The sequence below is a fragment of the Camelus bactrianus genome, chromosome 23 (assembly GCF_048773025.1).
Source record: "Camelus bactrianus isolate YW-2024 breed Bactrian camel chromosome 23, ASM4877302v1, whole genome shotgun sequence".
NCBI lineage: Eukaryota > Metazoa > Chordata > Mammalia > Artiodactyla > Camelidae > Camelus > Camelus bactrianus.
The window spans coordinates 22570071-22584861 of NC_133561.1; the positions used below are offsets into that span (position 1 = coordinate 22570071).

A 14791-nucleotide genomic window follows, 5' to 3' on the forward strand; every position below is an offset into this window, starting at 1 on the left:
CCATCAACATAACTGGCCGGGATATCAAATATGATGAAGTTACATAACTGACAGATGAAATCAAATAATTCTGCTTCGTGTTTAAATAGTAACATTTTTAAAGACGCTTGAGATTCTGTATAAATGTTAATTCATTAATTCCACAATTCCTCTGAGGTAAACCACAAGGATGCTTTCCCTCATTTTTCCAGCTCTGTGGCCCAGAGATGTGACATGCCTTACTGACATACATTAAGCTCTTTGGATGTGAGAGGCTAAAGACAAAATTGGTCACGGGTGATGATGGATTGATCCTCTAACGCCAGTTTACTCCCACATCCCTGCCCTAGATTTCCTAATAACTTCAGACATATGACTGGATCTTTGTTATGTGAGTCACTATGGTCACTAGGGGAACGTAGGAGAGATACATTTGCGTTAGCAACGGGACATATTTCTTTTTGATATGTCCCCTCTTCCAAAGACCATCCCTTCAAAACATTTTATTGTGGCCATATAATCTAAATGCCAACTGATAAGGCTACATGAAAAAGAACTGTTTTTATGTAATATTTCATAAACAAGAGAGAAACAAATAGAACTGTAATGAATATTCTTCAAGCAACCATACACTGGTTCTGTGCCTTTGTCCTTCTTCCTGAATATCAACTTTCTTATTTTTGAATAGAAGGACTCAAGACTAGAAGAATTGTCACTTTCTAGTCTAAAATTTACATGTATCTGATTTTTTGATGAATCCTAATATGTACTTGGCTCTGACTTAGGCACTGGCAGAAGACACGAAAGACATACGCATTTTAAACTCCTATTTTCCTGGAACTTAGCAGAACCCCCTATACAATGACATTTGCAAACGTGGGCTTAACATTACTGTTCTTCAGCATTTAAGATACATCCTAGGTGATCAGTGGAGCACAGAATCAAGTCACACTCCATATTATTCTGAATGTGACTCGTAAGGACCACTGGCACCTAGTGTGTACACAAGTGAAAGGAGACAGCATTAGCTGAAGTGAATAGTCTCAGTTACTCAAATATATGGAATAGTCACCTGGCTTATTTTCTACGAAGAACAATAGCAAAAAACAAAACAAAACTTACCATCTTTGTAATTTTTTTTTTTTGGCTCTGAGTAGAAAAGCTTAACTTTCCAATTAAAATACAAAAAGTGTGTAATTTTAAGTTATAAAAAACTCTGCAGTTTAATAAATGTACTTTCTTTACACTGGTTCTTTGGAATGAATCCTTTAAAACAAATAGTGGGACCACTGCTTTCAACGTGGTCTTGTTTTTATAGTCACTGAACAGGCTTCTATTTTCTCACCCCAGAGAATCTGCCAGCATGACCTGGGATATTGAAAAGGTCGCTTTGTCTGACGAAGGCTCCTATGAGTGCGTTGCCGTCAGCAGTGCGGGGACCGGACGAGCACAGACATTCTTCGACGTGTCAGGTGACTATCACTAATTGCTTTGCAGCTGCCTAATTATTTATGCAGCGATGGAAATGGGATGTGTTGTAATCCAGGCTTCACCACCTATTAGCTGTGTGACCTGCCTTGGGCCAGTTAAGGACTCAGTGCCTTGGCTTCCCTAACTGTGAAATGAGGGTCATACCAGTAACTGTCTCTATCTCACGGAGGAACTGTGAGGATTAAATGAGATAATACATGTTAAGCACTGAGAAGAGGGCCTGGCACAGAGAACTACCTAATAGACATTAGGTATGATTATTGTTGTTGTTGCTGTGGTTATTATCCTTATTGTTATTGTAGAGACTTAATAAATACTTCTTAAAATTGCTATATGGCATTTTCCTTGGAGGAAATAAAATACAAGAAAAGGGAGGGATCTCTTCTGTAATAGCAAAGGTAAACCTTCCCTTTCCCTCTCGCACGTTCATGATGAGCAGAGTGCGCTTGTGAGTGCGTTCTGACATCCAAGTCGAAGACAATTAGGTATCACATTCAAAACACACAGGACATTAATGGCTACCATACTGGTATCAAGAAGGGCAGAAGGCATGCTAATTATTTTATATTTAGATAGTATGTTTCCCATGAATAAATGGGAGCCCAGGCTCAGATTACCTTATACAGTAGAATATATTATAGTGAAAATAATTATTTTTCCTCTAATCTCCCAGAATTCTTTTGAAACCAAAGAGTTTCGTGCATGATCAGTGATCAGGATTTAAGCCACTTACTCAGCATATATCTAGAATTTATTGGAAACTTTGTTTTGACTCAGTTGTTTTCTACCTGCCTCGGAGCCTGGGGTTGCTGTGTGTTTAATAGTAAGCCTGTTCTGACCTACATGTGGTGCTGAGTTTATAACAATGTCTGTTTTGTCAGTTTATTATGGATGTGCCTTTTCTTGAGACAAAAGAAGCTTTATCCTTATGGGACTGTTTAGAAGCTTAGGGCTTATGGTTGTTATCAATAAGTCCAAGCTGGACTTTAAGACAAAGGCATGCAAACATGTTCTGCTTGCAGTAAATTATTTGTATTCTCTTATTCTTAAAAAAATAAACTTCATCTTCTGAAACAATTTAGCAAGTTGACATGCATCATAAACTATTCAGTTTTTTCATCTCCAATAATTATGAAAAGCATTGGAGTCGTGTCAACATTCCTCAGCTTCTGGGAAAACAAACACTTGAGCTCTTGAATTTTTTTCCTAGCAATATTAATTAAGGGATGGACAACAGGGAAAGAGGTTTGAGTGAGTTGATTCAGACGTCTTGCAAAAATAACTGGGAAGTGCTAGAAAGAACCTGTGAACGGACTGCTGAGACTTTGGCCCTGTGGTGTCAGTCACTTTCGTAGATATGTTCTACACGGGCCCTTCTAGGAGTAATCTGTGCCAGTCAAGCAGTGCTATGTCTAGGAAACTGTGCCTTGCTGAAGCCAATTTTCAAGATTTGTGTCCTGCTTGGTTAATTACGAAGGAAGGCGCAAAAGCACTGATGATAATGGCAGTGAGTGTAACAGCAGAAGTAACAAGCAAGTGCCCCTTTGGACTGGAAAGAGTAGACATTTCTTTATGGGCTAACCTTTGCTTAACCTACCAGCCTTAAGCCTGCTTCTGAATCTTAGACTGAGCTCTCAGCCCAGCCACCCTACTGCGCCTACTAAGCAGCGCGCTGGAATCACGTGTGAATTCACAGGGTAATTAGATCTGATGTCTTGGGTAGCAGTGTTAGGAAGCATGGCATGATGAGGTGGTGATAGTTTTGCTTTACTGTGTATGTGATTTTATTAAGTCAAAGAGCACCCAAGAACAGTTTAAAGAAAAGCTGAAGTCCTCGCAATATGTTACCTGAATTTTTTTCAGCTTTTTCTGCTTGCAGACAAGTTTAAGGACTTTTGGTTGACTGGAAGGATAAAGTTTGATCTTGAAGACTGATACTCTTTCACATTTAAACTGAGACAGACACATGGGTTTCCAGCTAGCGCAGTTCCCCACAGTTTTTATCACTGTATTCTTGCTCAGTAATGATTTGCTACAGCAGGTCATTTTAAAGCAGTTGGATACAGTGAGCTTTATAGGAACATTCAGATTTATTCTCAGACCTAACTAGAGCAATATGTGATTCTCTCTAGAAATGGTGGTTAAATATTTAATTAGTAAGTGGCTTTTAACTACATCTGAAAAGCACATGCATTACACATGCACATATATACATGGCCCTGTGTGCATAATTTTATTAACAGTCTATCCTCACTATTAACTTGACTTTCTTAAACATTCTGCATCTCTGCTGGAGGGGCATCTTACTCTACTATTGTACTGTGTCTTTACGAGATTGTTAAGCTGATACCATAATATCTTTGCCATATCTCCTATACTTTATGTGCTGTTTTCTTTGAAACACTGAATAAATGTCTTTAAATTTAAAAAATCCATAAATGCTACTTTCTTCAAAATTCACATAAAATTTTCTCTAGAATTCTACAATTATAAATCTGCCATATCCTTTTGCTATGCCTCTTTGATTCTCACATATATAATTTATAGATTTGGACTTGAGTGTACTTTGGTATGTAAACATGCACTGCTATTTAAAGCATTTTTTAACTAGATGATAATGTATTGGGGTGCTAAACGTGTATTCATGAATAAGTTCTGTGTCCTGTATGTTTCCTGCTAGATATTCAACACATACTTACCAAATTTTTAAACCACATCTGTAAGTGAGCAAATGTCTTCTGAATCTCTTGATTCGAATCTTTATGTTTCACACAGAGCCCCCTCCAGTCATCCAAGTGCAGAGTAATGTTACAGTCACTCCTGGAGAAAGAGCAGTTTTGACATGTCTCGTCATCAGTGCCGTGGATTACAACCTCACCTGGCAGAGGAATGACAGAGACGTCAGACTGGCTGACCCAGCAAGAATGAGGATCTTAGCTAACCTCTCACTGGAGCTGAGGAGTGTGGAATTCAGCGACGCCGGGGAGTATCACTGTGTGGCTTCCAATGAAGGAGGATGGTCAGCTGCTTCAGTGTTCCTCACAGTGCAAGGTACTGTGCTTACAGTAGCTTCTGAGTTACAACGTCTTTCTTTTCTTCCTTCTTTGATCTCTGTTCCCTTCATGTTCGCTCTCTACCCCACAGTTACAGTTGTGAAGGATAGAATACTTAAGGACCTAGCGTGGTCTGAAGGTGACTGAACTGGAAACTAAAACATCACTAACACATAGGTGACTTTAAAACAAATTCAACTAATCCTAGTAGTCGAACACTTTTATTTTAAGATAATGTAAATAGAAATTGTCTCTGGATGATTTAATAGTTTTAAATTCTTCAGTCTATCATGTGAATTTTAAAAAATACTAACTGTGTTAATAATTGGTTAAACAAGTTCTTGCCAATATAAGTGCATTATTTGCCTACTTAAATAATTTACTTTTATTGTTTAAATTAAGTAGTAAGGTGTTTCTCATCGTGGTGAAATTTTATTGAAAGTTTAGCAGGTTGTTTTTAATCTTATTTATCTATACACACACACAGTGCTTATTGAAAATAAACTGGTGGTAGGCCAATCTTGAATTATGTCTGCATAGGCTAAATGAAATGTTCAGATAGCTGAAAACAAGTGTGTTAACAGTGTGGCTGAATACTAAATGTGTATATTATTCAGGACCATCAGATGAAGATCAGAAACTATTCCTAAGTATCTCTGTCAGTAGAATCATTTTTGGCTTCTGAATGTCTCTAGAGTCTTAATGTAATGAGCAGCTTACTATTGGCAGTTTTATGCTGTTTAGCTAAAAGGTTTGACTTCTGCCTTAGCAGAATATTTTACTTCAAATCCTTGATGTGGGAGGCTGATTGCATCAGAATTGGGTCTGGCTTTTGGTTATGGAATTAGAACCAACTGTATAACATGTCTGAAGTAACGCTTTCAGATAATTTTTTTAACAAGGTTATCTAAGAGAATGAGCACTGGGTTTCAAGGCTAGGTCTTGGAATGTTATTAGTGGCAGAAAGGTGAAACTACCATGAGAATTAATAAAATGGTTGTCATCTGATTCTGGTTTTCTCACTGGTAGTAGAGATGTGTTCTGCCGTCCGACTGTGGGACTGTGTGTCTTTTGTTTGTTGATCTGGTGGAATCTCTGGGGAAGCGTTGCTTTTGTAAATGGCTCACTACATTTCCACATGGTAAAGTGCCTAGATAATTTGAGTCAATCCAAGTAGTCACTTGAGTTACTAGAATTTTGGATGTGCTTTTACCAAAACTGATTGTTTCAGGTAGAATAAATGCTAATGGACTTCTGAAATGTGACCTTGATTCTTTACCTGAAGTATCTTTGAATGGGATTATAAAATAAATCAGATCTTTCTTTGTTTCCCCAGGTTAACTTTTTAGTTCTTTGGAATTGTTCAGTCAGTTAGAGCATTGGTGCTTAAGCTTTCCTAGATAAAGAATTATCCAAGGAACTTATTTTTTAAAAATCAGATTTCTAACCCCATGCCCAGAGATGCTGATTTCAAAGGCCTGGTGTTGGGCCTGGGGACCTGTATTTATAACAGACCTCTTAGGTTGTTTCATGAACAACATTTTCCAAACAGTATTCGAATCTGTTCTAAAGTATGAAGCCTATGATATAGAAATGTATATTTTTAAAGGAAACTCTTAATTCTCTTCTTTCTGGTGAAACAGACTGATTATTATCTAACGATTTAAGTTCTGAGGTAAGGTGTTATATAACATACACAATATAAATATAAAAAATACGTCATTACATGATTACTGGCTAGCCTGTATAATCTCTAGTGGTATAATTTAATTTTATGTAGTTAAATGTTTTAAAAAGCAGGAATGAAAAAGTAGTTCCAGGAAACTTAAAAGATATCATTGTTACTTGGATTGAATACACACTTCAGGAATACTTCTCTGGCTTACAGGCGAATCAGTAGCTTAATTCATTACCTCATTTATGTTGCCCTGCCTCCACAGATCTGTTTGGAAACTGTTTCTATCTGGAATACTTTCAAAAGTTAAACATGTAGATTTAATAAAGTTTTGGTAGTAGTTTTACAAAATATAATTAGCAAGAATTTTCTGGTTAAAAATAGCATATTTCTAGCTACTGCAGCCTCTTCTCATTTACAGTAAAATATCTATAAAGACCTGAAAAAGACAAAACTGAAGAATACTAAAAACCAGTTGCAGTTAACAGTGGCAAAAATTTGGGGAGGAATTTTGTATATAGTATATATAAAGATTTTTATATAAATATGTATACAATCTTAAAGTTCAGTGGAATGAAAATTTTAATCAGTAGTCCATCTTTTTTATATTCACATGAAATCAGGGAGGATGTATCTTTGTTCCTATGTTTCATGGTTTGTTCTAAAAAGAAAATGTTACTCTTTAGGAAGCCAGAATGCTGGCTGCTTATGCTATTAGTAGCTATAAACATACAGTTAGGAAAACAATAGGACAGGAAGTGGACAGGCAATCTTGTATCACATAGAAAATTGTAATCTGAGATGTTTCTCACTGAACAAAAATATGTGGAATCAAGAGAAACTTGGAGAGGTATGTCAGTAGGGATTTTAGAGACAAATGGTAGGAGAGGGGAGTGCTCCATCTCAGCCAGAAGAGCATCACAGGTCAGAATCAGGCAAGGAACTATGCATATCAGACTGTTACTCAGCCACAGAACTGCAAAGAGGGTTCAACCCAATCAGAAGTAGAGATCAAAATTAGGTACATATGAACACTTTGTTGACTAACACTGAGTCTGGATAGATGTCACAGCATTGGAAGAGGAATAAACAGAAAACTGTTAAAACAAATAAAGCACAACAGGGAAAAATAAAGCATAGAACCTAAGAAAAAGTACTGGGGGACAAAACAAAAGTGGGAAACACTTAGAATAAATGGATGCTTTGAAGGCAGTAGTTTATTCTAAAAGCTGGGGAAAAAAAATGTTTAGTGTCATCGTTGTCTTTCAAAAAGACCTATCCTCCTTTAAGCCTGAGTATATATTTATAAAGGAAGAACTGGCTAAGATAAAAGGACAACAGCAATTGTGATGGAAGAAATAAATTGTTAAAAATACAATATTAGAAAACAACCTGAAGTAGAGGTGCTAAACAACAGAATTTATACTACATAAAAATAAAATCAGGGATGTGGTGCATAAACTTGAGAAGTTCAGAATGTTGAGGAAAAGGACTAAGAGCTGTATAATATAACTTTTAAGTAGAAATAAAACAGGTAATGGAACCTAAAGATGTATAGGTATGTAATATGTATTGGTATATAGCAAAGACAGCTGAAACTAAAGAAATAGTTGAAGATGTAATTGAAGACAACTGTCCTAGGGAGAAAAATGGTCCTCAGTGAGCAAATCAGGCCAGATCAGTGAAGGGAGAACTTTGCCTAGACACATCCTGGCTGAAATTTCAAATTACTAGTATGGGGGGACGGGGCATACAGACTACATCCATACATTATAAACAGAGGGATAAAATGTTGATGTCATACTTCCCAGATATGCTAAAGGCTGGAAAGTAATTGAAGTGGATATTTGTCATATTTTTGCTCTTAGAGTCTGAACATGTTCCCTAATTTGGGGAGGAAATCTTTGCTACCTTGGTGGGAGGTAGAAAACAAATGAGATCAGATAATTCCCTTTCTCCAAATCCTTGCAAGTCAATCCTCTAGGGTGACTCAGATGCTTCCAGTGGGATTTTAACTCTTACTAAGACCATGGACACTAAAAAGACTTCGATTTTGGCAACGTCATGGAATTTTGAGTTCAGCAGTATCAGAAGCAAATGTCCCAGTGGCCTTTTACCATCATTCTTAATTTCCTCAGTGACTCCTAGGCTCATTATCAACTCATCAGAAGAGCCATGAAAAGAAATGCTGATCTCAGAAACTGTGGCTATTGAATCAGTCTCGCTAATGAGCATGAGACAATGTGAATGGGCTGACATACTATTTCAGTATGAGAATTCCTCACTGTGGAGATAATGGTATAATTAGACACAGGAAATTTTTCAGAAAAGGAATTCCTTCAAGCAGGGCTTACCATATGACTCAGAAGTATGGCTATGCAAACAAGCAAATCGAAACCATGCATAGTTACGCTAGGAGGAAAAAAATTAGACTATATACAATACAAAAATGTGATTTTTGTGGCAGTGGAACTATAAGTGACTTGACTTATGTTTTTCTGTACTTGAAAAAAAGTATTGAATAGAAATGAACTGTTTTATAACTTGGTGTAAATAGGATTTAAAAATTTTTGAAAATGCTGACAGTTTTATCAGGGGGATCGAATTATGTATGGGTAATATATTTTCTTTCTTTGTTTGCTAAATATTCTATAAATTTGCTTTATCACTTTTATGTTTAAAATAATTGAGATACAATTAAGAAAGTAAATAAGAGATAATTTAAGGAATAATTAAGAAAATAAATTAGGAAATAATGCCTCTCAAAAAGTATCAAGTTAGAACTTTTGACAGTACAAAACTTCACATTTGAAGGTTTAAGGGTCTGGAATTTTATAGGACTACATCACAGAGTAATCTGTTTTAAATCCTTTCTGAACCAAAGTGGAGGGAAAGAAAAAGGATAAATGCAGAATGTCAATTGGTAATTAAATTAGGTTTTCTTATAATGAATAGCCCAATAAGAGAGCCAAGAAAATCCCAACTTCCCCCTTTGCAAGGTTTTTACCAGAATAAATTTTGATCTATAGAAGTCTGTACCCATGTTTGAATAATAAAAATTGAATTTAGTTAGATCATCTATTTTCCTAGACATTTTAATACATGGAAGTCTTGCTGGTTGAGCTTTTAATTTTTGGAGCTTAACCTGAGACACGTATATGTCTGTTTTAAATACTAGTGCCATCTTTGTGGATTTCATTTAGATGGAATGAAATCATATACGTAAAATGAAAATTTTCAAATCATTACTTGCAGTCAAAATTTAATTTTATTCACTGCCTTGGTTCTTTGATGTCTCATTATGAATCAACACAAGTGAATGAAAATGCTCTGTTAAAATACTCTTTTCTTTATTTTGTTTTGTTTTGTTTTGTTTTGTTTTTGCTGCCTTCCATATTAGGAATCTAATAAGGAATGAGTTGGCAGCCTTTAGATTTGAAGGAAAATATTCTAATGAAGTTTTACATCAGGTATTTGCTACAGTGTTAACCAAGGAGTACATAGTTTTCCTCTAGAAATCTTTGCTTTTGTAGTTCTCTCTATGGTGACTGTAAACTTTATGAAGAGAAGTTTAATATTCACTTACTTTATCTAGCAAATGTATTCTACTGACTGCATGGTTGGGGCAAATTTCTGTTACAACTCAGTTGCGTGCAATAATATGTATAAATGAATATCATTTTTTTTTTGTCTTTCATCCAAGGTATGCATGTGCTATATAGTTGTTAGACCACTTTTTTTTTTTAAATTGAAGTATAGTCAGTTACAATGTGTCAATTTCTGGTGTACAGCATAATGTTTCAGGCATACATATACATACATCTAGTCGTTTTCACATTCTTTTTCATTATAGGTTACTGCAAGATATTGAATATAGTTCTCTGTGCTGTACAGAAGAAATTTGTTTTTTTATCTATTTTATATATAGTAGGTAGACCACTTTAATTGTAGATATAATCATATTTCTTTAAAGCTTGGAAGGCAGAAGCATTATTAAAATGTCTTTAAATAGGAATTATAAGAAAGGTTAAAGAATTAGAGGTATTTACATTGTAAAAAGAAAGAAAAGGATATGATGACCTAATAAATACTTCAAGTATATGAAAAATTGTATAAAGAAGCTTTACACCAAGGACATTGTAATTTCCAGCAAAAAATGGACCATGAGAAAATGTGTGTAAAGCCAAGCCTGATGGATTTAAGTGAGCTAGAAAGATGTCTGGATGTTGGAAAAGGTGAATGATGGAATGTGATAGATTTCACAGCACAGGGACTGGGAAGAGGTAGAACAGATGAGAAATCAGCAAACACTTAGATCTACTAAATTATCCAAGTGATGCCACAAATGTTTATAAATTTCAGATTATTCATGATATACATTATGCCACCTAACTCTCAAAAATTGTGTGCATTTGTATCTGTATTGTGCCCATAAAGGAGAGGAGTTTCTGAAGGTTAGTGGCTTGCCCTAAGGTACAGAGCCAGCAAGCGGCAGAGCCCAGATCTAAACTAGGTCTTTCCACCATTCTGCATAGTATACAGAAATATCTATCCATGCTACTAGCAGGTAAGTGAAGTGTGAAATGAGAAAATAAATAAAGGGTTCTTGGATATGGATAGGAAAAAAAGTGCTGAAATAAACATTTTTTTTTAATAGAAAAGATACAAAGTGTTTACAAATTCCTGTCACATGGGTAAAGAATCCCTGGAAATCTAAATCTAAACCAAAAACTTTGACTTTAAGTTCTAGTAGGGTAGCTGGTAAGAAGCAGCCTGGAGGAGAGAGGGAACTGAATATGCACACAGAGTACCTGTAAGATGACTTGAGTGTAAGCTCCAGTAAGGCAGGACCCCGTTTTCTTCAGTTTTGGGTCCTTAGTGCCTGATATAATACTCAGCACACAGTACTGCACACAAACACATCTGGGGGAAGACTGAATGAAAGGAGAGTGTTCCGTTAGGCAAAGGAAGTTTTGCCAAGTCTGAAAATTCAATCTGTATGTCGTAGCATGTACTAAAAATTTCTTTTGATTCAGATACCCTTGAAACATTGATTAATGTTACTTTAAGTTATTCATTTAATTTAGCAAACATTCTGTTTGTAAAGATTAGATATTTGCAATATTGGAAAACATAGTAACTTGTAGTTTTTATATAAGATGAGAGGGGTTTGATATTTGACTATTATGAATACAAATTAAATTAGAGCTAATACACAAAGTGGGAGTACTTACTGCTGCATCTGCAGAAGGGTATGTTAGGAGCGCTTGCTTATTGAAAATGCAAACCCAGTAGATAGCTGTTACGTTGATGGTATCTTCATTTATGCTATTTCCCACAGCACTATCTATCATACTGTGTCAGGTCTACATTTTTCCATAATAGTGAAACAAGTAGTGAAATGTATGAAATGTCTTGAATGAAAACACATTTTTACAAAAAGCCAGAGCTGGTATCTTGTTTGTTCATTTGTCTGTACGTTTATTCACTCATTCACGTATTCACGAAAAATTTAAGTGTCAGGCATTCTGCTCCTTGCTGAGGATATAAATGAGAAGAGAACAGCATCCTTCCCCTCAGTAGGTCCATAATATAAAAAAGGACATAATTAAATACATACTTATTACACTCTGTCATAGGGACTTTACAAAGGTACAGAAGCCTTGAATACTGTCTCAGTGATGGGTAGAGATTGGGAAGAGCTTCACACAGGAGCTGATGTCTGAGGTATCCACTGGAATATAAGTTAGCGTTTACCAGATAGAAGTCAGGAAAGCCTTTCTAGATGGAGAACACTATATGTGCATAAGCCATGGAAGAACGAGGACCCATAGTTGTGGGGTTGCTGACAGTAGAGGGTCCAGCTGAATAGGGAGCTCTGGCTGCATGATGGATGGTCTTTTTCTTGCTGTCTTCAGTTATCTTTTCAATATACATGTAGAAGAATCATTTAGGTGTGGTTTTGTGATGTTGGTTCAGCAAAAAGACAAGGTAATTGGGGAAAAAAGGTTGCAGTAATGCTTTGTGGGGTTTAGGCTGGATAAAGGAAGAAGAGAGTGTTAAAGGCATTCATGGTCTGATAGATTGGAATAAAAAAGAAGGTTCAAAGGAGTTGAGGACGTGATGAACTTGGAGCAGGGAAGTGTGGGAGTCAGGAAGTGACAGCTGGAAGGATGGGAGGTTGTGACTCAAATTGGACTCCCAAGACTAAATGTTCTTTCAATCCCATTGTGAGTTGCTTCCCTGATAAGATAACTAAGGTAGCATATGAATCTGCCTAGCAAAATAAATTAAGTGCCAGATTTAAAAATCTTTCCTCCAAGAAGTACTGTGTAGATCCACTTTCACATGCTTTTGATTCTATGACGAGTGCATGATAATTTGTAAAATTATCCATTTATTAAATGTGTAACCACATTTTTAAAAAAGCTTATTTTTTTTCAGAGAAGTTTTAAGCTCACAGCAAAATTAAGAGGAAGGTACAGAATTTTCCATATACCCCCTGCCCCCACACATGCATAACTTCCCATATTACCAGTATCTCCCGCCAGAGTGGTACATTTGTTACAAGTGATGAACCTACATTGATACATCATAATCACCCAAAGCACACTGTCTACATTACAGTTCACTCTTGGTGTTATACAGTCTGTGGGTTTGGACAAATGTACAATAACATGTATCCATCATTACAGTAACCATACAGAGTATTTTCACTGCCCTAAAAATCCTCTCTGTTCTGCCTATTCATTTGTTTCTCACACTTCCTCAACCCCTGGAAACCACTCATCTTTTTGCTATCTCTATAGTTTTGCCTTTCCCAAAATATCATATACTTGGAATCATACAGTCAGGAACCATTTCAAGAATGGCTCCTTTCACTAAAGTTCCTCCATGCCTTTTCATAGCTTGATAGCTCATTTCTTTTTAGCACTGAATAAATATTCTGTTGTGTGAATGTACATAATCACATAATTTTTATAGTCAAAAGATAGTCTTGCCATAATTGAGTCTGAATCAGGAGATACATGTAGATATATGTAAAGCTTTAATAATGTCCTAATATGCCAAGAACTAATCATGGTAGTTATGATTTGCCACTTTTTTCCAAGTCAAATGAGAATAGAAGTTTAAACTTTGGACTTCTCTTTTATCTGGAAATTCTGTGATTTTGGAAAAAGTGTTATAAAGAAGAACCAGTAAAGAACAGACAATGCAGTAGGCAATGCTAGTTATCATTTAGTTAAACATTTTCTAAGTAAGAAAAAATTAAACTTAAAATTCCATCTTTCTTATCAATCATATTTATTGTCTTGATCTGTTTTGGCTAATTATCCAAAGAAGGTCCTGAATTCATGATTTGTTGTTATTGTTAGGGAAAGAAACATATATTGTTAGGGAAAGAAACATAGCATTAAATTGAGACAATGTTAATGTATAGGTAATTTTATATTAGGAATTACTTAAAATGGGTTTTAAGGCAGCAAACAGTTGGTACATTTACATATTCTTGTATCTTACATTAGAAAAATGAAAGTTGTAAATTTTTAAGAAAAGAAATCTTGATGGGTATTTGCCATTACGATTTTGTCATTAGGATAGAACGTAGTCTGAGTTTATCATTGTATGTCTCTGAAATTAGTACCTTTCTCTTATTAGCTGAATTTCATAATCACATTGGGGTTTGGGCATAGAGTTTTTTTGCAAATCCAGCACATAACTGTCAGTATTTAGTCTTTGCCTGTGTGATTGATTGCGAGTGCACGCACTTAGTGGTAAGTCAGTGAATTAATGACCTTCTCTTTGAGATGTGATAGACTTTCTTTCTATCAGCACTGTGCAATAAAACTTTATATAATGATAGAAATTTTATATATCTTTGCTGTCCCATGTAATAACTACTAGCTGTATGTGGCAATTGAACACTTGAAATACGGCCAGTGCACCTAAGGAGCTAGTTTTGAAATTTGATTCAGTTTTGGAAAATTTAAATCCTGGAGAGGATTTTTCCAGGATGCTGCTTCAAATGACATCATTCTCCTTCCAGTTCTGTGACTTAGCATATAGAGCTGTTTGAGTTTAGTGTTCCCTGTCTGAATCCTGTGTATACGGCTAAGCCCCTCTCATGAATCACCTCCTTTCCTGGTATCTTGTAGAACTTAATTAATTAATTAATTAATTGGGATATAATTAAGTTTTTTCAATTTTTTAAAAATTGAAATATAGTCTCTTACAACATGTCAATTTCTGGCAAAATGTCCCAGTCATGCATATACATACATACATTTACTTTCATATTCTTTTTCATTAAAGGTTATTAGAAGATACTGAGTATAGTTTCCCTGTGCTATACAGAAGAAATTTGTTTTTTATCTATTTATATATAGTGGTTAATATTTGCAGAGTCTCCAACTCCCAAATGTATCCCTTCCCACCCCCTTTAACATAGTCTTATTTCTTTTTTTGCCACACAGTTTTGCATATGGTCATGAACAGCTTCATATGCCTAGTTGTTTTCCTCCAGTCGTAGTGTATGCGCTGTAAGATATGTACTGCCCTGTTTATTTTTTAAATCACAGTGCCTAGCACAGAG

The 14791-nt window shown here is 35.6% G+C and overlaps 1 protein-coding gene across 5 annotated transcripts in view; it reads left to right on the top strand.

Moving 5' to 3' along the window:
• The window catches only part of HMCN1 (hemicentin 1), a 399863-nt gene that overhangs the window by 163655 nt on the left and 221417 nt on the right, over positions 1–14791 (top strand). For 4 of the 5 annotated variants that reach the window (XM_074351803.1, XM_074351799.1, XM_074351801.1 and 1 more), the window contains exons 10-11: positions 1330–1451; positions 4246–4521. In XM_074351803.1, coding sequence (XP_074207904.1) covers positions 1330–1451; positions 4246–4521 — 398 coding nt within the window. Of the gene's footprint in view, positions 1–1329; positions 1452–4245; positions 4522–14791 lie in introns of those variants that run through there. The other variant, XM_074351802.1, reaches the window with a different exon arrangement.